The 26,981-nt window shown below is 43.4% G+C and overlaps 1 protein-coding gene across 1 annotated transcript in view; it reads left to right on the top strand.

Annotated features, from left to right (window-relative positions):
- Positions 1-16,984, top strand: part of LCP1 (lymphocyte cytosolic protein 1) — a 65,534-nt gene extending 48,550 nt beyond the window's left edge. The window contains exons 13-16 of the mRNA XM_023551298.2: positions 436-569; positions 7,783-7,906; positions 12,061-12,185; positions 15,515-16,984. Coding sequence (XP_023407066.1) covers positions 436-569; positions 7,783-7,906; positions 12,061-12,185; positions 15,515-15,647 — 516 coding nt within the window. The 3' untranslated portion in view covers positions 15,648-16,984. The remainder of the gene's footprint in view (positions 1-435; positions 570-7,782; positions 7,907-12,060; positions 12,186-15,514) is intronic.
- Positions 16,985-26,981: the final 9,997 nt, after the last annotated feature.

Here is a 26,981-nt window from a genome sequence, read left to right as displayed (position 1 = left end):
CGCAAATGGATAAGCGCTCGACCAGAAGGTTGGCGTGTTTGAACACACCCAAAGGCACTTTAGAAGACAGGCCTGGCGATCTGCTTCCAAAAGCCTTGAAAACCCTATGGAGTGCAGTTGTATTCAGAACACATGGTGTCACAGTGCTGGGTAGCCATGAACATGTTTATAATAATGAATTCATTTTGGTTTTGCACTTAGAGCATGCTCCAAATATTTTTGGTGGAAGTGAGGGGTTCTATTGAAGAAAAGATGGAAAATCTTTGAACGAGTTTGGAATCCTAGAATTGCAGAGGCAGGAGAAACTTGAGAGATCGCTCAGTCTGACCGTCCGTGGTTCCTTCTGTGTCTTTATTTTGACTATCTTATTTTACATGGCATTTATCATCATAGAGACGATGACCTGAAATTGTTTTACTTCATGCTCATTAACAGCTTGAGAACTGTAACTACGCAGTGGAATTGGGGAAGAATCAAGCTAAGTTCTCCCTGGTTGGCATTGCTGGACAAGATCTCAATGAAGGAAACCGCACTCTGACATTGGCCTTGATTTGGCAGCTAATGAGAAGGTAGGGAAACTCATGGAAATGGCTTCTTCTTGAATGTACTGTTGGCCTAGAAAAATGCTAGCAAGTTTTCAGGGATGTGGTTTAATCCAGGAAAGCTATTTTTTAAGTTAAACTTAATAACCCAAGAAGTGTTTTGTTTTGTTTTTTTCCTGTTTTGTTTTTGTTTTCCTCCTTTAATTTCATTCAGTTTTTGTTTCAGGTATTTTGAAGCTCTGTCATTAGGCTCATAGACATTTTCCATTGCTACATCCTCTTAATGAATCCCCCCTTGATCTTTATGGGATGGCCCTCTCTCTGCCTGGTAATATTCTTTTCTCTGAAATCTACTTTTTCTTCCCCCCCCCCCCCAGTGGCTTAAAACAACACAAATTTATTATCCTACATTTCTGGCAGTCAGAAATCCAGAATGGGTCTCATGGGGCTAAAATCAAGGTGTCAGTAAGGCTGTGTTTTTTTCCTGAAAGCTGTAGGGATATGTTTGCTTCTAGAGGCTGCCCACGTTCCTTGGTTTGTGGCCCCCTTCCATCTTCACGGAAACCCTGGTGGCACAGTGGTTCAGAGCTTGGTTAGTGAAAGCTTGTCTGCTAACCAAAAGGTCAGCAGTTCAAATCCACCAGGCACTCTTGGAAACCCTGTGAGGCAGTTCTACTCCGTCCTACAGGGTCACGATGAGTTGGAATTGACTCGAGGGCGATGGGTTTGGTCCATCTTCAAAGCCAGCGATGACACCACTCTGACATCAGCTTTCATTGTCACATCTTTCTCTTGCTTCCCTCTTTCACTTCAGAGGACCTTCGTGATTGCATTAGGACCGCCTGGATCATCCAGAATAATTTCCGCATCTCAAAATCCTTGTAAATCTTTATAAGGATTTTGAAATCTATTTTTTCTGATATTAATATAGCAGCTTCCCTTTGATTTGTGTTAGCACAGCATCTTTTTCCCTCCTTTTACATTTAACTGGTTTTTGTCAATAATAGTTAATTACCCTTTTAAAAGATTTTTAAAATAAGGGGAAAAGTATGCTAAATTTGCCCATATGTTTACCATTTCTGGCACTCTTCATTTGTGTCGATCCAGGTTTCTGTCTGGTATTATTTTCCTTCTACCTGAAAGATTTCTGTTGGCAGATTCTTTCAGCTTTCGTATGTCTGAAAAAGTATTTCATTTTTGGTTTTGAAAGATGTTTTCTCTCAGCGCAGAATTCTAGGATGACAGTTTTTTTCTTTCAGTGCTTTAAAGATATTGTTTCACTGCCCTTTGGAGTGCATTGTTTCCAACGAAAAACCAGCTGTCATTGTTATCTTTGTTTCTCTGAATGTAATATATCTTTTCTCCTCTGGCTGCTTTTAAGATTTTCTCTTTATCACTGGTTTTAAGCAATTTGATTATGAAGTACCTTGGCGTTTCTTTTGCTTGTGATTTGTTGAGCTTCTTGGATCTGCAAATTTACAATTCTTAACAAATTTGGAAAAATTTTCGGGCATTATTTCTTCAAATATGTCTTCTGTACCCTTCCCATCTCCACTGGGGACTCCTGGTACATTTGAAGGAGCCCTGGTGGCACAGTAGTTAAAACACTTGGCTGCTAACCAAAAGGTCGACGATTTGAACCCACCAGCTGCTCCATGGCAGAAAGGTGTGGCAGTCTGCTCCCATAAATATTTACAGCCTTGGAAACCCTATGTGGCTGTTCTACTGTGTCCTACAGGGTCACTTTTGGTATAAAAGCACAGGTCTTGGGAGAAACTTAGTTAGCAAATCCATAAGTATGAAGTAGTTCACTTTTAAACGCTTTGCTCATTCCCTCTATACTGACGGTTCTGACCAGACAGAAATCTTACGTCCTTAAATAGAGCTGATATTACTAGGACTTAATTCATTTTTCTATCTGGAAGGGAGCCCCAGAAACCATTTGTCGCATCACGTTATGTCTAATAAGGTAATGGCAAAGACAGGCTTTGTGGTGTTTCTAGGCACTTCTCCTTTATTCCCAGGCCACTGTCTGCAGACCCTGATACTCGTGACAAGTCTTCAGTGTAACTGTGTCAGTGTTTCCAGATGATACAGGGTCATCAGAAGTGATCACAGTAAATTTCACTGCCTGATTCCCATTTTCTTTACCAAATATAAAGCTCCACTACCCTTCTCTCAGCTAGGCTGTCTTTAATCATGGAAGACAGAGGCCACAAAGTCTCTCTGGCACAAAGATCCCCAGAACTATATAGCTTTCCACACATCTTCTATTTTACTACATATATCTAGAACCTATCTGAAGGTTCCTTAGGGCCCATTCTCCCCAGCGTATTTTGAGAAATGATTTCTAAACTATTTGTTATTATTTTTCATATGTGTTCTTAATTTTTAACAGACTGACTTTTGGCACTGGTTGCTTGAAAAACAAAGCAAAAGTCATTTTAGTCGCAATAGTCAAATTGAGTCATGTGTTTCAGATATAAAATACTCTTTGAAATATTCTGTTTTAGTGATAAGAAACTCGGGCCAGCTCTATTCTGTTTTGAATTTCATAATATCTGAAAAGCACCTTGTAATACGATCTTTATTCAGAAATTTTAAAAAAGTGTGGTCAGAAGACATACTTTATATGAATAAGTATCATTTACACATGTATGTATGTATATATATTTGCTAAGTTCTATACATATATACATGGAACCCTGGTGGCACAGTGGTTAAGAGCTATGGCTGCTAACCAAAGGGTCAGCAGTTTGCAGCTACCAGCCGCTCCTTGGAAACCCTATGGGGCAGTTCTAGTCTGTCCTATAGTTCGCTATGAACATGATAAGTCCTAATCCACTGCTGCCTCCACCTGGTTAATAAGCCATATTTTTTGTGACCCTTTTCTACACAAGAATTGTACATATAAGAAAGGGTGCAGACAACTGCATTACTGTTGAAGGTGAAGAAATGACTGATCGTTTTTTAAATGCCACCAGAAGGGACTTTTTGTTTGTTTGCTTGGGCACATTAACAGATCTATTAAATTTACAGCCAGCTCTAGCTGGAATTTACCTCAGTGGATTGCACAGATGTGCTAATTTGGTCATTTATCTGCACAATAAATAGCATGTCATTCTCCCCCCCAAGAACAAATGAGAGATGTGTGCTTAAACGTCCCTTTCCTTCAGTAGTTTGGAAGTTGTTCTCAGATTGGAAAGCTGACAAATTGTGTGTGAATAAATTTGGAGACAAAGGCCTGAAACAAGTAGGCTGATGGCAGGCAGCAATGATAGTTAGACTCAAGGGAATGAGCAGACTCTGAGGCAGGCAAATGAGTGGACACCCCCAAATTAAAACAAGCTTGGGATGGAGGGAGCCTTAGTGACGCAGTGGTTAAGAGCTCAGCTGCTAACCGAAAGGTCAGCACTTGGGATCTACCAGCCCCTCCTTGGAAGCCCTATGGAGCAGTTCTGCTCTGTCCTATAGGGCTGCTAGGAGTTAGAATCGACTCGACGGCAGTAGGTTTGGTTTTTTTATGGTTCTGGGATGGAGAGGTTGGAATAGTCCTTGAAAAACAAAAAATGTTTTATTAGTTTTGTCTCTCGGCACCAAATGTTAAATAAATAAGACAAGTATTGGAAGGCAGGAAGGCAAGCAAAAATTGTACCCCCTCTCTTGCCAGCACGTCCACACCTCCTCAGTCCTGTTTTGTGGAATGAAGAGCTGGATAAAACTGGGGCTCGTGCGGCTGTTTTGTTTTGACTGAGAGCTTTTCAACACAGTGCATTTTGCAAACACCAGTGATGCTGGGATCCCATCTAGAGGGCTCCATTTAATTACAGTTACCCCAAAACATGCTTGACAATATGGAGTGATTGTCTCAAAAGGAAAATTCTGAATAGACGCACACCAAATTAATTTCTTTTAAAATGTTGATGCTACATGTAGATGAGTAGTTGCCAAGTGGACTGTCTCAAGTCGAGGATCCAGAAAAATTCTGTCCTTTATTTTTATCATTGTATTTACAACTGGGTATCTCATTCATTTTAAAACTCTTTTTTTTTTTGTCTTACTTGAGGTGACAGAAAGGCTATTTGTGCTCCCCAAAACTCTGTGTCCTACTGGAGGGGCGATTCTGAAACCCCAGAATGCAGTAAGCCACCAGCACGATTTTCTTCATCTCTGTAAGGACCCCTGTTCCTTAAGCCCATTGCCATCGAGTCAATTTCAACTCATAGCGACCCTACAGAACAGAGTAGAACTGCCTCGTAGGGTTTTCAGGGAGCATTTGGTGGATTTGAAGTGCCGACCTTTTGGTTAACAGCCATTGCTCTTAACCATTTACGCCATCAGGGTTTCCAAGTGGTTTTTTTTTTCCCCCCCCCCAGGGGTAGATTTTTGTATAAAGGTAAGCCTCTCCTCTGTACCGTTTACTTCCGTAGCTCAGAAGGTGGGTCGAAAGTACTGCTTCTGGCCACTTGAGTTTGTCAGTAAAGCAGGGCTGTAACTTCTGACAAAAGGAAGTAAGAATTAAGTCCTAAAATGAGTGGAGCTGCTAGAAGATAAAAAAAAATTCATTTGTTTCCTCAGGCGAGGAGCCCTGGTGGGACAGAGGTTGAGCACTTGGCTGTTAACCCAAAGGCTGGCAATTCAAACCCACCAGCTACTCCGCAGAGAAAATACGTGGCAGTCTGCGTCGGTAAAGATTACAGCCTTGGAAACCCTATGGGGCAGTTCTACTCTGTCCTATTGGGTTGCGACGAGTTGGAATTGACTCGACAGCAATGGGTTTTTTCCTCAGGTTATACATAGACATGACATGATGAGGCAAGCATTAACCCACCATTTCTCAATGAGAAGGCTGTTAGGCAGAACTTCTTAAGTGTTATAGCAAATGCTAATAACATAATACACATGCTAACTATTGGGAAACAAGAAACCAGTTATATCGTAGACGTAGTCTTTACGAACAGGTCAAAACTAAGACCTTTTCCAAATGAGGAAGGTTTTGAAAATCCACCTGGGACTTCTCCCATTTGTAATTATTATTCCTTAGCATTTTGGTCCCATCTCTAGGCCCAGGCTAATTATTTCTCACCTGTACTTTCTCCAGATTGTTTCGTTCCTAGATTTCCCTGGGAAAAAGCCACTCTTTTCATTTATTTCACCCACCACTCTACTCTTTCATTTACTAGATGTTGTTAATATGTACTAGGGAGTCCCTGGGTACTGCAAATGGTTAATGCACTTGGCTGCTCACTGAAAGCTTGGAGTCTACTCAGAGGCACCTTGGAAGAAAGGCCTGGCAATCTACTTCTGAAAAATCAGCCATTAAAAGCCCTGTGGAGCGAAGTTCTACTCTGACACGCATGGGGTCCCCATGAGTTGGAATCAAGTGGGCAGCAAGTAGTTAATATGTACTAGGCACTCTGCTGACCTCTGCAAAGACAGGATGACCCGAGGCCTTGAACATGTGGGAGGGGGTATGGTGGACAGAGGGATATACACATCAGTTATATCAAAAGTTCTGGGAGACAGGTTTGAGCCAAGTGTAACAAGAATGATGAATATACTACAGGGCTAATTGGAAAAGTGACACTTGAGCTGGGTCTTGCTCAAGGAGATTAGAAATTTACTTGAGGGAAAGGGCCTCTCAGGTAGAGAGCAGGGCTGAGTCATGGAGGCAGGATACATGGTGTGAGCAGGGAGCTGAGGACTGCTCTGTGTGCTTGAAATGCAAGTGTCTGTGGAAGGGACAGCTACAGGGGCGGGACAGAGAGAAGGGAAGTGGGAAATCGGAGATGCACTGAAAGGGTCACGTGGGGTCCCTGGGTGGTACAAACAGTTAACACACTCGGTTGCCAACCCGATATTTGGAGGCTCGCCCAGAGGTGCCGCGGAAAAAAGGCCTGGTGATCTACTTCTGAAAAATCAAAGATTGAAAATCCTATTGAGCACAGTTCTACTCTAACACTCATGGGGTTGCCATGAGTCGGAATCAACACAGCAGCAGCTGGTTTGGTTTGGTTTGGTTTGGTTTGGTATACCCTACTAAGGAGTTTGACCTCCATTCTCTGAGCGACGGGGAGTTACTTTGAATGATGTGACCTGGACTGTACTTTAGAAAGGTACTATTGGAGCTACTGTGAGGGAAAGTGACAGAGTGAGGGGGAACCAGTTATTTGAGAGAGATTCGGAAGGCATAACCGAGAAGACTTTGCTGCCAGTTTGGTCAACAGGATTTTTTTGGCAGAGAAAGGTTGCAGAAGCCATTTCACTACCACCTACAATGACACGAAGGTGCTTTGACCGAGAGGAAGAGTGGTGCTGCTCCTATTTCAGGGCATAGACATGACCACCGTGTGGAAAATCGTGGAGAGTTATACTCCCACGGAAGTATTAACTGGAGGAAGGTACCCAAGGGATTATGTGAGCAACATCCTGGGGCACCCAAGTAGAGAGTGACCTCATTTAGGTCGGCCCTTGCAGGAGAGATTTAATCGCAGGACACTTGAGTTTCAGTTTGAGAAACTCACACTGCAATCCAAGCCTTGCAGGTCTTTCTTGTGTCATTTGACCCCTCTGGCAAACTGAACCATGAAGTCAACACACCTCTTGTTGTCCAGTGGCTTGGCTTTCCCTTTTCAGAACGCAGTAGCTCTGGGGGAGTGTTGCTTCTTCTCTGTTCCATGGAATTTTAGGGTCTCGAAGCATCTTCTTAATAAGTGTTTCCCCCCAAACTTCAATCCTCATCATACTACGGATCTAAGGTGATTCCTACCTTCAGACCAGAGGTTACCTTTTCTCCGTCTTTGCCTAACATTTCTGCTTAAAATTGACATAAAGAAGAAACTCTTTCAGATTTTCCCTGTGTTCTTTTTGGCTACTTGCGGTTTCTTAACGTTGAATTGTTCTTTGATTTTTATGGGTTCCTTTAAGAAAAATGTCACTGGTTCAAATTCTTTGCTTCCTTTTCCTTTCCTTCTCTTCTGTTCTCTCCTCCTACACAGAGCAGTGACAGTACTAAGAGGTGTTTCCTGTACATTTCCTTGTAACAACCATAAAGTTACCTTTTAAGTTATTGTTTGAAACTAATGCTGTGATATATTCTTTTTTTCCTCGGATGTAGTGGTGTCTACACTATCTTCTGTGGTGTGCCTAGAAAGAAAAGACAACTCTGACCGTAGTTACTTCCTGTTACGTTGAATTCTTTAGCAACTTTGTTCCAGATATCATTCATGATTTTGTCCAGGTACACGCTGAATATCCTCGAAGATATTGGCGGTGGGCAGAAGGTCAATGATGACACTATTGTCAACTGGGTGAATGAAACATTGAAGGAAGCAGGGAAAAGTTCATCTATCTCCAGTTTCAAGGTAAAATCCCTAGTCTGCTGCAAGGGCCACCTGACTCTATGCTTGCCTTTATGGTCTGCACTGCATTTTAAAGTGGCCTTCAGTGTTGGCTACTTGAGGCCTCCCCTCCCATGTTGATTTTCCTCGGATCACTCATTATTGTTTTGATGTTTATAGGCCATTTCACTGACAGATTTCTTGTATTTCACTTTCTGCCATAAAAATCAATAATAATCAAGCCATCGTTTTTAATACCCCATTGAAGGCATTGTTCTTTCCGAGTAACGTAAAATATGATAGTCTTATTTAAATGTGCACAGTTCCATGATTCTATTTTTTAACATTGTAATGATTTTAACATTTAACATTATAACGGTGAAATGTTTAATGTTTAATGTTCTCCCACATGGTGCTTTTTGAGGAAAAACCTGTTGTATAACTGTATCCAAACCTTATTTTTATTAATAACCACATTATATTTATTCAGTTTCTTAACTCGGCTGTCTTACGTTACTCACAGAGTCTGCCGTAAACACACGTGATTCATACCATAATGCGTGTGCGGCCTTAACTACGCTTTCCCAGCTCAAAGGCCAGGCTCTCGGGGAGGGGAAAACGCCTTCGGAGGCATATTACCACGGTTAGCGATGTAACTCCTCGTGATATTCATCCCCGGCTTCAAAATCACATCTCTCCCCACCAGTAAGGGCAGACAAAGGGAGTCCCTTGCACAAAAGATTAAGCACTCAACTACTAACCGAAAAGGTTGTCAGCTCAAACCTACCCAGAGGTGCCTTGCAAGAAAGGCCTGGTGATCGGCTTCTGAAAAGTCACAGTCTTGAAAACCCTACGGAACACAGTTCTACTCTGTACACATAGGGTCAGCATGAGTCAGAGACTTGACAGCAACTGGCTTTGTTTTTTTTTTAAGGGCAGACGATGTCTCTGGGCAGGGCTATACCAGGAGTGCCACTCCTTGTAAGCCACCACAGATAAGGGTCACCTTAGCCGTACCTCCAGCTGACTGTTCAGTCTGGAGAGCTGAGCAAGTGTGGGAACAGAAATGGCACTATGGTGTCGAGTGACAGAAGTGAGCCAATTCTTCCAGAAAGATTTGGAAAGGCAGCGGAGAAGGGCAAAGGGCACTCCCAATACTGAGTGCACACTGAGTGCCAAGTACTCCTTGTTCATGTTCTCTCATTTCATCCCCACAGACATTGGGAAGGAAGCTTTATGTCTTCCTCATTCCATAGGTGAGGAAATCAAAGCTCATTTCCTGAGGTCCCGGCTAGTAATTGCTAGTGATGGTCCATAAGTGGGATGAGGTTGTAGAGCAGAGTGTATCATAGGTCATTTAACCGCTCCTTAGGAAGTGACTGACACATTGGTGGTTCAGTGGTAGAATTCTTGCCTCCCATGAGGAGACTCAGGTTCAGTTCCTGGCCCACACACCTCACGCACAGCCACCAGCTGTCTGTCAGCAGAGGCTTGTGTGTTGCTGTGATGTTGAACAGGTTTCAGCAGAGCTTGCAAACTAAGACAGACTAGGAAGAAAGCCTGGGGATCTAATTCCAAAAAATCACAATGGAACAGAGTTTGATTCCCAACCAATCATGGGGATGGGGTCACCATGAGTTGGACCTGACTCAATGACAAATAACAACAGAACGAAGTGACTAGTGAAATAGCCCAAGAAGCTTCTATTCCTATTATTCAGTTAGCAGCCAAGCTCCAGCCCATTACATTGCCCGTGGCTCCCGGGGTGTCTGGGGAGGAGGTTTGGCAAGCTCTGCTGGGGTTCACTCTTGGGAATGTGTGACAATTCTTTTGTTCCTTGTGATACTCTGGGGTAACTCTCCTCTGTCTTTCCAGTAAGACATTACAGAATTAGGTCAATAAAAAGGGCCACACCGTGTACCAAAGGAAAATGTCGCATTAGCTAGCACACTTCTTTTAGGTGCACAAAACTCTTAACAGCAATGAACATAGCCTACCCTTGATTAACCGCTTTGGAAACAATCCTGGTTCCCTCCTCAGCTACTTCTGCCATCAGTTGCTGTCCCATTTCTCTGCCTGTCAACACCTTCACAGGACTGTGGACGGAAAGTTAGGATAAAGATGAAGCACAAATCTTCCCATTTTGCTTCCTCTGTGCTTCTTCACCAAATATTTCTGTGAGGGCAGAAGCTAAAGCTATTGGCGAAAAGCTAGATTATGATTACTGAGTTTAATTTCATGATAGCCATTTTATTAACCAGGAATAAATAAAAAAGGACCCATTAAATATATTAAATATATCATTCCTAAGTAGCAGACTGATACTACAGACCTAGCATCTTGCAAGCGTCCTGGGTCCTATCTCTTCCTTAGAATCTGTTCTGATGTGAGCCCTCAAAGTACCAGAGTCCTTGGACTTCACTGTGCTTGGACAGTGGCTTGCAGTTGGACCTCCTGTCTGCATCGCATGGTTCCCCAGGACTGAGGTTTCCTGGTGGAAGAGGAGAGAGAGTCGGGTGGGAGTAGCAGATGCTGCAGAGATTTGCACATTCACACCTTAGGAGCCATCACAACTCTGCATGTGAACATCAAACTGTTTACAAATGCCGAAGAAGGAGCCCAGGGTTTCATGTCAGAATAAAAAAAAAACTAGTTGCCATCAAGTCATCTCCGACTCATGGTGACCTTATGTGTGTCAGAGTAGAACTGTGCTCCATAGGGTTTTCCAAGGCTGATTTTTTGGAAGTAGATTGCCAGGCCTTTCTTCCAAGGTGCCTCTGGGTGGACTTAAACCTCCAACCTTTCAGTTAGCAGCCAAGCACGTTAACCAGCATCTCCTATGTCAGAATGCCTAGGTCCAAATCCCAGCTCCACCGCTTATCAGCAACTCACTTGACATCAGAAACTCTGTAAATTAAGAGTAGCCCTACACCTGGGGCACCTGGTGATAATCAAGTGAGACAACCTATGAGAAAGTGCTGGGAGCCATGGTCGCACAGTGGTTAAAGTGTTTGGCTGCTAAACGAAAAGTTGGCAGTTCAAACCCACCAGCCATTCCATGGAAGAAAGATGTGACAGTCTGCTTCCGTAAAGGTTTACAGCCTTGGAAGCCCCCGTGCGGCAGTTCTACTCTGTCCTATAGGGTGCTAGGAGTCAGAATTGACTTGACGGCAACGGTTTGGTGATTGCAGTTAATCACAAAATTGTCCTCACTGTCTCCATGGGCCCACGGACTGTTCTCTTTTCCTGAGGTCTCCAAGAAAGGAGCAGTCACTGAAGCTTATGTCCTTCTGCACCCTCGTCACTCTCCCTGCCAGTCCCCTCGGGGATGTCCTCTCAAAATGAAGCAAAAGTTTCTCTAGACACCTATAGCCTCTCCTTTCTTGTGGTTTCTTTTTCAAGCATTCCTTCTCTCCTTCTGTCACTACATTGCCCATAGTTAAGTTAGAATTATATTTTAACCTCTGCTCTTTTCTTGGGAGCACCAGTGGCACAGTGGTTAAGCTGCTAACCAAAAGGTTGGCAGTTGGAACACACCAGCAGCTCAGTGAGAGAAAAGACCTAGCAATCTGCTTCCACTAAGTATACAGCCTAGGAAACCCAGCCTAGTTCTACTCCGTCACATGGGATTGCTATGAGTTGGAATTGACCTGACAGCACCTAACAACAGCAACGTGCTTTCCTCTAGTTGTACTAACGCTCTTCAGTTCACTATTTGAGGATAAGTTCATCCCTGTTGGCAGACAGGAGTCCCTGAATGGTGCAAACCACTAACGCACTCAGCTGCCAACCAAGAGTTTGGAGGTTCAACTCCATCCAGAGACACGTGAAAACAATGGCCTGGCGACCTGCTTCCGAAAGCCCACAGCCCTGAAAACCATATGGAGTGCAGTTGTACTCTGCAACACATGAGGTTGCCATGTGTTGGGATTGACCTGACCACAGCTGGCTTCTGGTTGGCAGACAGTGGGTTTCTCTGCTTAGTAAACCACCAGGAACTTACTGATCCTCCTAAAGAAACTACAGTTGATTTGAAACACTGTGTAGAATACTGTGGCATTTTCCATACCAGGTTGTGTAAATTTTATGTCAAAGAGGAAAGAAACATCTATTTCCCTTGAGTCAAATTGATGTAACTTTTGGACATGTTGAAAAATCCTCCCTTTCTCTCTGTGCAGGACCCGAAGATTAGCACAAGCCTGCCTGTTCTGGATCTCATTGATGCCATTCAACCGGGTTCCATTAACTATGACCTTCTGAAGACTGAGAACCTGGATGATGAGGAGAAGCTCAACAATGCAAAGTACGTAAATGAACCTGAGATCTGGAGCAAAGGACCAGACTGGCAATGAAATAGCTGGAAAGCCTATTGCTAGTGCCTTCGTTTGTTTTTAGTACCGATGCTTTTTTTTCCTTTTCATTATTCATTGTAGTCTCGTCATCATTTTAGATGTGGTACGATAGCAGTTTAAGGCTTCTGTATTAGAATGGGAACAAGAAAAAAGCAAGAGTAGTCTTGCAACTGATAAGCAAGCCTGTACAGGTAGTCCCCAATTTATGACAGGGTTCTGTCCCAACAACTCTCTCGCAAGTCGCTGATGTAAGTCAAGGACCTCATTTTTCTTTTTTTAGTTTTCATTATTATTGCCTTTTATTATCAGTATCTTTATAAAGCCAATCTTCATTTGTCTTTGGGAGTTAGAAACATTACATACAAACTTATAGATATATTTTAATACATATGTACATAAAAGAATACACAAATCATAAAAATTTACTCTGACAATGAAGAAGAGTTGGATGGCATTGGATTTTGTCAGCTGTGGTAATAACTCCATTTGTGGAAGGTTCTGGATCATCTGGAATATCCCTGGGAATGGGAGCGGTGTTTCTAGTCAGAAAATTAGTGAGAGTTGCCTGTATGCTCCTTTTCTTTTTTTATTTGTATATTTCGTGGTGACATCTCACGGCTTCCTGAATCTGCCTGTTGACTTGAGCAAAGTGATCAGCATTTGGGTCCATGTTTTCAAGCCACTGAAGGCCCTGATTTAGTGTAGAAAACTGACTCTCCACGGCAGTGTTTTGAACAGTGAATCATAAAACTGAACGTCTGGGAATGATAACATCAGCAAGTTATGAGCTGCAACATTGTACATAGTCCATGTCACTAACAATAAGACGTCCCAAACAAAAAACCGATGGCCGTAAGTGTGGTTCGTCGTAACTGAGTATGTCGTGAATCAGGGACCACGTTTAGTTTCATAAAACCAATTTTTCCTAACCACACTCTACAGAAGACTTCCTAACTAACGTTTGTGTATGGCTGGCCCCAAATGCAATCACCCCATTTGTCAATATCCATGGATATGCATGGGCAGTGGTGGGGTTCAAAGCCAGAGTCTTTACCACATGGGGAGCAGCTGCCATTTGTTTTACAATCAGTCCACCTGCCAAATGATTACTACAGGGCCCAGGGTTGGCAAACTACAGTCTATGAGCCAAACCTGGCCTGTTGTCTGTCTTTATAGATACAGATTTATTAGAACACAGCCACGCCTGTTCACTTGCTTTCTGTGGCTGCTTCCCTACTACAGGCAGAGTTGAGTAGTTGCAACAAAGCCCACAAAGCTTAAAATCCTTACTGTCTGGTCTTTACAGAAGCATTGGCTAACCCCTGCTCTAGAGATGCACCTTGCTCAGAGCAGGAATAAACCTCACAATAGACTCATACCCAGCAGACCTGCCTTCTAACCCATCAGTGCCCTTCCCCCTGTCCCCTGTGTGGGAAAGTGGGGACCTGCGTCCTGGCATGCATTTAGTAAGCACAGTCTAATGGAGTCAAGATCAATGATCAACCAGCAGTTATGACGGGGTGTGATGGGTGCTATGGAGTATACAGAAGGGCCCAGGAAAGGGACTGAACCCATCAGAAGGCCTTGGAAGGCTCTGCAGAGAAAATAACCTTTAAGATGAGATGGAAAGGATGAGTAAGAAGGATGTGTTCAGGTGAAGGAGACAGGAAGAATATCCCAGGCAGAGGGAAAAACACATATGAAGACTCAGAGATTTAAAAAAAAAAAAAAAAAGAAAGCCTCGAGTCCAGATGTTCAAGGGGGATTGAATTAGATTTAAGAAACTTGCTCAGGGTCACACAATTATTAAATGGTGCAGCTGAGATTCAAAGTCTGACTTCAGATTCCTAGGCAGTCCTGTAGGGGTGAGATACAAAGTTACTTAGAAAAACAGACAAAGGAACTCATAAAATGCTAAGAATGGTCATGCCACAGTGACAAGATTCTGCATGAATTTTTTTAAAGCTTCTTTTCTAACTTTTAAGCATTTTTCTCTAGATTTTACTGTAAAAAAAAAAAAGTTACTTAAAAAGAATTAACAATTAAGATGTCCTTGTTGTGTGCTGTTGAGTAGATTTTGATTCTTGGCGATCCCACAGGACGGAGTAAAGCTGCCCCACAGGGTTTTCTTAGCTATAATCTTTACAGGAGCAGATCGCCAGGTCTTTCTCCTGTGGAGCTACTGGGTGGGTTCAAATCACCAAGCTTTTGGTTAGCAGTTGAGTGCTTAACTGTTTCCACCACCAGGGCTCCTTAATAATTAAGACAGAAGAAAAAGGATGGGACTACTCCTGCCTGATGCTCTTAATTTAATTTGATCAATAAAGTAAGAGTTAAAGTTATTTAGGAGAGCAGAAGGGAGGATAGGGCCTTGGGTAAAGTAGAGGGACTGCAGTAGCCATTTGTGTGAGGCTACCAGATTATAAATGAGGTGAATAAAAGAACTGCCAGGGAGTAGTGTGGGTTCATTGGGAAATAAATTACAACTAGTAAAAGTTATCCTTATATAACTATAAATAGAGCAAAAATGTTCTGATACAGCTACGATAATCTTATGTGAAAATGTATAAGACTCTGGCTATTCTCATACTAACAGAAATAAATACACGTGTATGTGAGCAAGGATGAGAATGCAACCAGGAAAAAAGAATTGATGTGTAAAGTTTAGGTATTATAGGTTCATTTTTCCTCTTTTCTTCCTTGTAGAAATGTTTCTGTAGTTAAAATATAGTCTGCAAACTTTTCATAGCACAAATTCTTGTTCAGTTCTATGGCATTACGCTGCATAACCAAACCAGTCGCATCGAGTCAATTCTCACGGCAACCCTGTGTGTGTCAGAGTAGAACTGTGCCACATAGGGTTTTTAATGAATGATTTTTCAGAAGTAGGTCACAGGCCTGTGTCCCAAGACACACCTCCAACCTTTCGGTTAGTAACCAAGCTCATTAACCACTTGCACACTCGGGGACTCCGTATGCTGTATAGCCCAAGAGAATACTCATGGTTCCAGGCATCGAAGGAAGTGAGGACTAGGAAGTCTCCAAGGACAAATAATAAATATGTAATCATCACGAGGCTAGACAGCAAGTCTGATGGAGTCAGGAACTTTGTCCAGCCAAGAGAAGCCCAGAAAAAAGGGAGGAAGCCAGTGGCTGGCTCCAGACATACCAGGAGTGAATTCTCTTCTGAAAGTTGATCAACAGTAACCAGGATCCTGGGGGTCCCCTGCCTCCTTTGGGGTTCAACTCTCCTCATCTTTTCTTCTTTTCTCCCTTTCAGATATGCCATCTCCATGGCCCGGAAAATTGGAGCACGGGTGTATGCCCTTCCAGAAGACCTGGTTGAAGTCAATCCCAAAATGGTCATGACAGTGTTCGCCTGCCTCATGGGGAAAGGAATGAAGAGGGTGTGAAGCCCAGTGGGTGGGATGGGGCCAGCACCACCCCCCCACATACCCCTCCAGCTGCTTGGCCCAGAACCCTCCCAGGAAGCCTGGGGATCTGTTACAAGCCTCTCCTCTTTCCCCCTTCCACACTCTGTCTCCCCGTGACGTTGCTCTCCACCCTCCCAGAACGACGCCCCTCTGTGGCCCATCTCTGCTGGCCATCCTTGGCTCTGGGCCGTTTGGAGCATCTGACAAGCCAGTCAGCCTGTTTTAGTCCCACAAGATTTGGGTGGCCTGCAAAAGTAAGCCTGATCACCAGAACCTTTCCCCAGAACTGGGGTCCCAAATGTCATCAATTTTTTTTTTTCAGCCAGGAAGAAGCTCTCTGTTTTTAACTATAGGATCTAGGCTTGGACCAGAGTTAACACATCTTGAATACCTGTGCTAGCAGGTAGAGTCTTAGCTATTGGCCAAAGGTTGAATCCAAGGAAGGTGTAATGGAACAGAAAACCACTAGGCGACAGCGTGGAGCCATAACTAAGATCTGTGCTTTAGGGTGCTGCCTCTCCATATGTTTAACCCTGCCTATTAGACCTTTTTTTTTTTTTTTTATTAGACCTAGTTATTGTGGATGTCTAAATAAATATCTGGTGACATTTGGAAGCAATCCTATTCTGCCTTTATTTTCTCACAGATTGTAGAGTATCTGATTACTGCCATGCCATATTTTCAGTGTTTACTTTTTTGGTAGTACAGAAGCCTTTTGCCACCCCCCACACCTCAGGGGACTACTTGTGCCAATGAACACACACACACACACATCTAGCCAGATGTCAAGGGTAAAATGAGTATCAGCTGGATGCGACCTGGCTGACTTGCTTTACAAAGAGCTTTTTACTGGACTTTTAAGCAATTCCAAAACAAAACCAGAACAGTGTAAACTTAGCAGCCCTAGTAGATTAAGCAATTTCCACCAAACCAACTGAAAGCAAAAAAGCAGCACAGCTTTGTGAACCAACACCAGACCCCCCTCTCAGGGCGAAAGGGCTCATCGATGAGGCTTCTTCTGTAGGGAGGGAATGGAATGGGACCTAGCCATCTTCCTAAGCCATTGAAATATACCACCCTGGGTCTCTTCCTTGGCAGTGGGCTCCAGAAGCCGATATGTGGCTTATCTGGGCCCATGACCTGTATTTCTTCTGTACCTGAATGCAAAGTGGTTGGCTTTGTCTTCGTCTGAATTTAATGTAGTCTCAGATGATTCTTCCCCATCTGCTTCCGGGGAGGAAGACTGTTACTGCCTTAGTGGAAAATGAAGATAAAATAATGCTTGAGATCTCTCCAAATAAAATGTTGCTGTATTTTGGGTGTCTGTAGATGTTTCCTTTTGAAGATTTAATAAGAGTGTACTATAAGCCATTAATTCATTCATTGGCCATGGTGGGGGTATTTACACCACAGGAATGATCAAACCCTAAAAATCAGGGCTTTTTTTTCTCTCGGAGCACTAATTTTCCATCCCACCATTGCCTCTGTGCCAGGCCTTCAGGTCCCCTCCTGGGCAGCAGCCACATTACCAATGACATGTGTGTCCCTCCAGAAATATTTATACACACACACACACACATCCCTTTTTTACAACATATTAGCATACCACATACATCATTCTGCATCTCTCCTTTTTCACTTAATACCCTATCTTGGAGATTGCTCTATGTTTGTACAAGTAAATCTGCCTCAATCTTCCGTATAGGTGCGCGGTAGTTCCAGTTGCCATCAAATCGATTCCAACCCGTGGTGACTCCATGTGTGTCAGAGTAGAACTGTGCTCCACAGGGTTTTCAATGGCTGATTTTTCAGAAGTACATCACCAGGCCTTTCTTCCAAGGCACCTCTGGGTGGACTTGAACCTCCAGCCTTTTGATTAGCAGCCAAAAGCATTAACCGTTTGCACCGCTCGAGGACACATTCTGTTGTATGGATGTGCCAGTGGCCTATACATGGATATTTAGATGTTTCAGTCTTTGCCACAGCAAATAAGGCCACAATGAATAATCCTATACCTACTTTGCAAGGAAGATTAATTTTAATTCCACAGGTACTTACTTAGTTTCTGTTCTAGCAAAGGTATTGATCATTGAGGAATAAAACATGATCCTTCTCTTAAGCTGCTCCAAGTTATTTTGCAAAGAATCACTAAGCCAGGACGGACCCCTGCGCCTATCTATTCCAACCTTTGTGTTATGGCCGATGAAGCAGGCAACACAGCAGGGAGATAGTGTGCACACACTCACGCACACACAATATGCAATAAAAAGCAAAATGTGATAAATGCTCTAAGGAATTTGTAAACAAAGTATTTTGGGAGCTTGGGGGGAAATGAGTTCTGAATAAAGGATCTGTTAAGCTTTGCAGAAGAGCTGAGATCTGACAAATGAGAAGTGAGCAGCAGGCACGATTGTTAGTTGCCATCGAGTTGATGCTGGCTCATGGCAACCTTATATACAACAGAACATCGCCCAGCCCTCCGCCATCTCCGTGAGCCATACCTTACAGACACACGTCCAAAGAGTAGAGCGCATTTCTAGATTTTTAATAAGGGTCAGTAACTTAAAAAAATTAATTTACATTAGACAACAGTTTCCTGACTGAGTAGGAGTGTTAAATAGATGTCGTTATGAGAAAAATTGTAAAGTTTTCTTACTTGCAGAGTTTTTGGAATAAAATGGATTCCCATCTGTCTGGAAATTAGGACACTTTAGAACCTGTCTGGAAACCCTGGTGGCATAGTGGTTAAGTGCTACGACTGCTAACCAAAAGGTCAGCAGTTTGAACCCACCAGGTGCTCCTTGGCAACTCTATGGGGCAGTTTCTACTCTGTCCAATAGGGTCACTATGAGTCAGAATCGACTTGATGGCAATGGGTTTTTTTGTTTTGTTTTAGAGCCTGTCTGATGTAATGATGTGTTCGACTAGTTAGACTAGGTTAGATGGCCTCAAAGTCTCAGCCAGCCTAGTGAGCTCATCCACTGGGACACTCACAAACACACACACACTCGCACCCACACACCTAGCCTCTCCTTTGGAGCACAGTTGTGGCCTCTTAATTACAAAGACTGTAAACTCTTAGTCCAACTTGGACCAGCCTATCTCAGGCAGATGCTTAATGTATGAGAAGCATTTCCACGTGCTTCCCTGTGTCCCTGGCATGGCTCTTGAGCCCACCCTTCTTTTATTTTTATGTATTTGTTCTGAAATAAATATAGCAAAACATGTGCCATTTCAACCATTTTTACATGTACAATTCAGTGGCATTAATTACATTCATCATGTTATGCAGCCATCACCACTGTGCTATTTCAAATGTTTTCATCACCTAATATGGACTGAATTGTGTCCCCCTAAATTATCTGTTATGCAGTCCCAGTGGCACAGTAGTTAAAGTACTCATCTGCCAACCAGAAGGTCTGGCAGTTTGAACCCACAAGCAGCTCCACGGGAGAAAGATGCGGCAGCCTGCTTCCGTAAAGATTACAGCCTTAGAAACCCTATGGGGCGGTTCTACTCTATCCTATAGGGTTGCTATGAGTCTGAATCCACTCTGTGGCAATGGGTTTAAAATATCTCTTGGAATCTTAACCCCTGTATGGGTGAATGTAATCCTGTTTGGGAATAGGGTTTTCCTTATTATGTTAGGCGCCCTGGTGGTACACTGGTTAACCGCTAAGCTGCTAATCAAAAGGTTAGTGGTTCGAATCCACCAGCCGCTCTGCAGGAGAAACAGGTGGCAGCCTGCTTCCATAAAGATTTACAGCCTTGGAAGCCCTATGGGGCAGTTCTACTCCGTCCTATAGGGTTGCTATGAGTCAGAATGGACTCTAGGGCAGTGGATTTGTTCTGTTATGCTAATGGGGCCATATCAGTGTAGGGTATGTCCTAAACCTAATCAGTTCTGAGTTATAAGAAGCAGCCTAGACACAGAGACAAGTAAGTACAAACAGGGGGATGACAGATGCCATGTGAGGATCACCAAAAAAAAAAAAAAAAGTGAAGAACAGAAGCTGAAAGAAACAGAGACAAAGAGCTTCTTTCCCTATAGCCACTGCTCTGAGTTTGGATTTCCAGCCTCTTGAACTGTGAGGAAATAAATTCCTCTCTTTAAAGCCACTCACTGTGGTATTTCTGTTACAGCAGCACCAGGAGACTAAGACGCCATCCTTAGTGGGGACTAGTACCCTGTAAACAGCACCTCCCCGCAAGCCCAGCTTTCTTACAGTTACTGTACCTGTTGTCAGACAGCAGCTGCTGAGGTATCATAGACCTTTGTTCTTTGTCCGACCCAGACATGCCAACAGGCTCAGATTAAATGCCTGCATTGCACTCTGGGTGAACTTGACATTGTTTTGCCCAGCCCTTCTCTTCCAAGCTTATGATCTGGAAAGGAGAGCTGTAGTTCAGAACAACTTAGCAATATTGCCTGATCACCTTGTGAAATCTAGACACGTTGACAGTTTCTTAATAAAATTCTGGAAATTAAACTCTGGACTGCCAAAGACTGCTTTTTACCCTGGGTCGTTTCACTCCTATTTCTCAAAGACAGAATTTACCAATTCAATGTGTGACAAAAAGAAAATTGTATGTTTTTTCATGTCTAAAACCAAATCAAATTCATTGGATTCCAACTCACAGCGACACTATAGGACAGGATAGAACTGCCCATAGGGTTTCCAAGGCTGTAATCTTTATGGAAGCCGACTGCCACATCTTTCTCCCGTGGAGCAGCTGGCGAGTTCAAGCTGCTTCCCTTTTGGTTAGCAGCTAAGTGCTTAACCACGGCACCACCAGGGCTCCTTTTTTCATGTCTAAAGTCTATAAACACTTAATAATCCATCTTACATCAGGCGCAAAAACGTAGATGATCTAGTCAATGCCCACTACTTCAAAATTAACAATTCAGGGATGGGTTAACAAAATGGTGTTACCACATCCAGGAAGGAGGTTCCTTGTCCTGCGTGCTCAGACTTGCCAATTATCTGAACTCTGGTCTTTGAGAAAGAGAAAGTAACTTTATTGCAACGCACAGAGCAAAGAGCCAGGAAAAAGTTCTTCAGATCTGGCACCCAAGCTATGGGGAAGCAGGGCTTATATGTGATTTGGGCAGCAAGATGGAGGCCACGCAGGTGTACTGGGGAGGGAAAATGCTAGAAGGCAGCCAAGAAACAGGAGGTGTTGTGCTTCGTGTTGGACCTCTCGCATCAGAATAGGGTCTAGGTGATGATTTTCCTTCTGATTCATTCCCCCTGTTGCTGCATTCTCTGTTGAGATCAATTAGCAGTCATAGCTGGTCCTTCTGCATATGCGGGGTGGGCCAAATCTGACTTGGGCTAAAGACTAATGGAAATTTACTGGCATTCATAGGGTCAGGTACAATGGCAATGATTTATATGGTATCAAAAATAGGAGTTCTATTTTAACAAGTATTTTGGTTAATAGTTATATAATTTTTGAAATAGCAACTTTTAGAAAATTAGAATGCAAGCAAACTTTTAATTCTAAAGCTATGTGGGATCTAATGTAACAAGTGATGACTCCGTAGGCATTTCTGGACTCAACTATACCACGAGTCTACCATCGTGAGCCCCAACTCTTCAAACCAGGGACACCTGGGAGCTGGCTAGAGATGCAGAATCTCAGCTCCACTTCAGACCTACCAATCACAGTCTACATTTTAATAAGATCCCCAGTATGCACATTAAAGTTTAAGAAGTACAGTCCTAAAATAGAGGAGTCCTGGCAGTGCAGTGGTTAAGAGCTCAGCTGCTAACCAAATCCACCTTCCGCTCCTTGGAAACCCTATGGGTAGGTTCTACTCTCTCCTATACGGTCACTATGAGTCAGAATCGGCTCAACGGGAATAAGCCCTAAAATAATTGTTGCCGTTGGATGCTATCAAGTCGATTCCAACTCACGGAGACCTCATATGACAGAGTAGAACTGCCCCATAGGGTTTTCTTGGCTGCAAGTGTTAAGGAAGCAGATCACCAGGTCTTCATCCTGGAGAGCTTCTGGGTGGGTTCAAACTGTCAACCATTCAGTTAGCAGTGGAGCGCTTAGCTGTTGCGCCACCAGCACTCCTTTTCCTAGAGGAATAGAGGTCTCATTTAAAGATCTATAGAAAGTGAAGAGACAACCTACAGACTGGGAGAAAATTTTTAGAAACCATATATCAGATAAGAGTTCAATATCCAGAATATATAAAGAACTCTTACAACTTAACAAAACAAAACAAAAAGACAAACAATCCAACTGAAAAATGGCCCAAAGACTTGAATAGACATTTCATCAAAGAGGATATTTGAAAGGCCAAGAAGCACATGAAAAGATGTTTAACGACATTAGCCATTAGGGGAATGCAAATCAAAGCCACGATGAGATAGCACTTTACTCCCGCTAGGATGGCTAAGATAAAAAAGGAAAATAACAAATATTGGTGAGGATGTGGAGAAATTGGAATATTGGAACTCCCATCCATTGCTGGTGGGAATGCAAAATGGTTCAGCTAACTACGGAAAAAAACTGGTTCTTCAAAAAGTTAGACATAGAGCTACCATTTGACCAGGCAATTTCACTGTTAGGCATATAACCAAGAGACTTGAAAACAGACACATGTACACCAGTGTTCATTGCAGCACTATTCCCAACAGCCAAAGCGTGTAAACAACCCAGATATCCATCAACAGATGCATGGATAAACAAAATGTGGTACGTACATACCATAGAATACTACCCAGCCCTAAAGAGGAAAGAAGTTCTGATGTGTGTCCCAGCATGGATTCAAACTGCTGACCTTTTGGTTGTTAGGCAAGCTCTTAACCACCGCACCACCAGGGTTTCTTAAAACATTATGCTGAGTGAAATAAGTCAGTTACAAAAGGACAAAAATTAAATAATCTCACTTATATGAAATACCTGGAAACCCTGGTGGCGTAGTGGTTAAATGCTACGGATTCTAGCCAAAAGGCCGGCAGTTCAAATCCACTAGGTGCTCCTTGGAAACTCGATGGGGCAGTTCTACTCTGTCCTGCAGGGTCGCTATGGGTTGGAATTGACTCGATGGCAACGGGTTTCAACGGGGTATATGGAATACCTAGAATAAACAAATGTATAGAGATCAAAGTTTAATAGTGATTAACAGGAGCAGGAGGAAGGTGGAAAGGGGAATTTATTGGCATTTGAGTTTCTGTTTATGATGATGGAAAATTTGGCAACAGATTTTAGTGATGGTTGCACACCATAATCGAGTAATTAGTGTCACTAAATTGTACACATTAAAGATGTTGCTGAATTGGCAGATGTCTTATCTGTATTTTTACAACAATAAAGAAAAAAGATATATAGAAAGATTAAATCAACGAACTTTAAATTACACTTTCCTGGTTATATGGGATTTGAGAGATTACAATGGGTTCCTACTAACATTTTCACATCACTAGTATTCATTTGAGGTCTCCAAGGTGGCTCTGTCCTCCATTTGTGTGCATCTCCCACCACCCAGCATTGCCCTTTGGTGTCCCCTCTCCCTGGGTCTTTCTCTTCCCTGTGGCCCCCACTCCCAGGCACATGCCCCAAGAGCAGTGTCTCCCTGGCCCTGCTGGGCACATTTGTGGTGTCTCCTGGCACAACCTCTCTGTCAGGGATTGAATTATGGCCCCCCCACAAAATGTGTGTAACGATTTGGCTGGGCCATTATTCCCGGTATTGTGTGATTTTCCTATATGTTGAAAATCCTGCCTCTATGATGTTAATGAGGGAGGATGAGCAGCAGTTGTGTTAGTGAGGCAGGACTCAGCCTACATGATTGGATTGTGTCTTGAGACAATCTCTTGAGATATAAAAGAAAGAAGCAAGCAGAGATACAGGGGGATCTCATACCACCAAGAAAGCAGTGCCAGGAGCAGAGCGCATTCTTTGCACCTGGGTTCCTGTGCAGAGAAACTCCTAGTCGGGGGAAAGATAGATGAGAGAGCCAGCATCGCCAGAGGGAGAAAGCCCTCCCTGGAGCTGACACACTGAATTTGGACTTTTAGCCTACTTTACTGTGGAGAAATAAATTTTTCTTTGTTAAAGCCATCCACTTGCGGTATTTCTGTTACAGCAGCTCTAGATGACTAAGACACTCTTCTGTGCCAGCTGCCCAGGGAAGCCACTTGTAGGGATCCCACCTGATCAATGCCACCTTAAAAGTCTTCCTTCCTGCCCCTCCCCCACTTACATTGGACCTACTCGACTTTTCTCCCATTGTCTCAGGGCAATGTCTCTATGACTTCCAGCCAACAGCCTGGTACAGTTCACCAAAATGTCCCAAGGGGAGGGGATCACGATCCCTCCAGTGCCTATGCTTTTCTTCCCCCCAAATTCCTCACTGTTATCTCTGCCAAATTCCTGATGGCAAAGAGAGAAAGGAAAGTGTCTTTTTAGTAGAAGTACTACCATACAAAGGTCTTGAGATGGAAGCTTCATATCTTTGAGGAATAAGACCAGTATGGTGGATGGGGAGACAGAAATACCACACCTTGGCAGTAGTTTTCAGACTTCAGTGTGCTTCAGAATCACCCAGGGAGCTTGTTAAACACACATTTCGCAGACCTCACCTTGATATTAGGGGCCTATAGGGCTGGTGGGCTTAGGACTCTACATTTCCCACAAACGCTGTCAGACACACAGACCAGACTTGGAGGAGCAGTCATCCAGACCAGCCATTCTCAAGCTTGGCTGCACACTGGAATCGCCTTAGGGGCTTTAAAAAATGCTGATGCCTACCCCCCACCCCCAAGATTCTGACAGAATAGATCTGGCATCATAGGTCCCCAGATGACTCTACTACACAGTCAAGTTTGAGGACCACTGATCTAAAGCTGGAGACCTTGGGTGGTGCAAAAGATTAACAAATTTGGTGATTTGGGTCCACCCAGAGGCACCTTGGAAGAAAGGCTGTCAGTCTCCTGAAAAATCAGCCATTGAAACTCTCTGGAGCGCAGTTATACTCTGACACATATGAGGTCGCCATGAGTCAAAATCGCCTCTATAGCGATTGGTTTGGCTTGATTTTTTTTTTTTTTTAATAGTGTGGGGATTCTATTCCAAAAGGCAGGCCTGCGTGGGGCATCTTAACAGGAGGCCTGGTGGGTAGGGAAGTGGCAACACCAAAAGAGGGGATGAAGGGATGGAAATGTTCCAAAGGTAAACTTTGCTTTCTTTACAGTTTAACCATCTAGTCAACAAGTATTTGCTCAGTGCCTGTTGGGTGGCAGTAATCCTCTGGGTGCTACTAGTCCATGTCAGCTCAGTCCTACGCTCCAAAGCAAGGGAATCAGAACCTGGAATAGAGTGTTCTGCGTTGAAGCCTTAACCCTCCCTCTTTAATGGCTTCTGAGATGGCCTGACAGGGCGCCAGATACACAAAGCCTTTGTGCAGATTATAAGACTGCTTCATTTTCCGTGAATAAAGATGAGAGAGAGTGTGAAGGGAAGAACCGTCTATCAATTATGCATCTTCAAACCTCTCCTCATGTTATGCTGCTTCAATGGCTGAATGATTTTGAAAGGAAAACGTGTCAATTGTGCTTCACCTGAACTCATAATGAAAAGCCATTAAGTTAATTGACTGTCTCAGCACCTACCTAAAAATGCTGCTGTACTGTGTATCCCAGTTGCACTAACCAAAATTGCAATGGGGTTTGCCCTTATTCTCAGGCAAGACAGACCATTTGTCACTTGGGGAAGGTTATCTTCACAGAACACTCTTCATGAAGATAGAGGGTCAGGGTTCTTGAAGAGATACTTGCCATGTTATTTTTGCCACCTAATGTTCCAGATTGGCTGGAGAACAAATAAATGCACAGACGAGCTAGGTTCCAGGCGAATGCCTCAGTCTGATAGACCTGATCGGACTAGATTAGCTCCTGGGGTGGTAACTCATCACCTACCTCTTCAGGAAGCAGCAGAGGAAGAGGACAAGCCTTCCTCAAGGTCATGAAGACCTGGATAAGGCTGGGGCAGAGAACACACTGGTCCCTGCCTGCTCCCTTTCTGGTTTGTCATTTTTATATGAATGAGACATATTAAACAACTGTTGTGCCAGTTACTTTTAAATGTTATCTCCCTGAATCCTCACAGCAGTCCTCTGGGGTAGTTATTACTAACTTCATTTTTCAGAAGAAGAAAATGAACCTCAGAGAGGCTAAGAGATTTGCCTGTTATGAGTCGGAACCTACTCCATGGCACACAGCAACAACACACAGCTGCAAACATTTAAGTACTCTACTGTTGGCTGAAAGTTTGATGGCTCAAACCCACCTACAGGCCCTTGGAAGTCCAGCCTGGTGATCTGCTTCCAAAAAGTAACAACCTTGAAAACTCTATAGAGCAGTTCTACTCTGCACCCATGGGATCGCCATGAGTCGGGATTAACTTGACAAGAAGTAACAGCAATAACACAGCTGGGGTGGAGTTTGTCTGACCCAACTTCTATGTTCTTTTCACACCTCCCAAAAAGGTCCCAGAATCACAGAGGGGAATCTCAAAGAGAGACGAAGAGGAAGGAAATAAACTAGTCTCCATTCCTTTCTTTCTTTTCTTTTTTTTTTACATCAAATAAAATTCAACTTTCAAGTATCAAGTCTGAGGAATTTTGATGGGATACAATCGTGTAACTACCACTACAATCAAAATATAAAGATTTCCCTCGCCCCTCAAAATTCTCCTGTATCCCTTTATCATCAATCCCTCCCCTCAGGCCCAGTCCCTGGCAACAACTCATCTGTTTTCTGTCCCTATAGTTTTGTCTTTTATAGGATATCGTTGTTGTTGTTGTTGTTAGGTGCCGTCGAGTTGGTTCCGACTCATAGCAACCCTACGCACAACAGAACGAAACACCGCCCGGTCCTGCCCCGTCCTCGCAATCGTTGTTATGCTTGAGCTCATTGCTGAAGCCACTGTGTCAATGCACCTCATTGAGGGTCTTCCTCTTTTCCGCTGACCCTGTACTCCGCCAAGCATGATGTCCTTCTCCAGGGACTGATCCCTCCTGACAACATGTCCAAAGTATGTAAGACGCATTCTCGCCATCCTTGCTTCTAAGGAACATTGTGGTTGTACTTCTTCCAGGACAGATTTATTCCTTCTTCTGGCAGTCCAAGGTATATTCAATATTCTTCACAAACACCACAATTCAAAGACATCAATTCTTCGGTCTTCCTTACTCGTTGTCCAGCTTTCACATGCATATGATGTGATTGAAAATACCATGGCCTGGGTCAGGTTCACCTTCGTCTTCGAGTTGACATCTTTGCTCTTCACCAC

This window comes from Loxodonta africana, chromosome 17 (genome assembly GCF_030014295.1).
Source record: "Loxodonta africana isolate mLoxAfr1 chromosome 17, mLoxAfr1.hap2, whole genome shotgun sequence".
NCBI classification, from domain to species: domain Eukaryota; kingdom Metazoa; phylum Chordata; class Mammalia; order Proboscidea; family Elephantidae; genus Loxodonta; species Loxodonta africana.
Note: the sequence above shows the minus strand (reverse complement) of the source record. Positions and strands in the feature narration are given on the sequence as shown.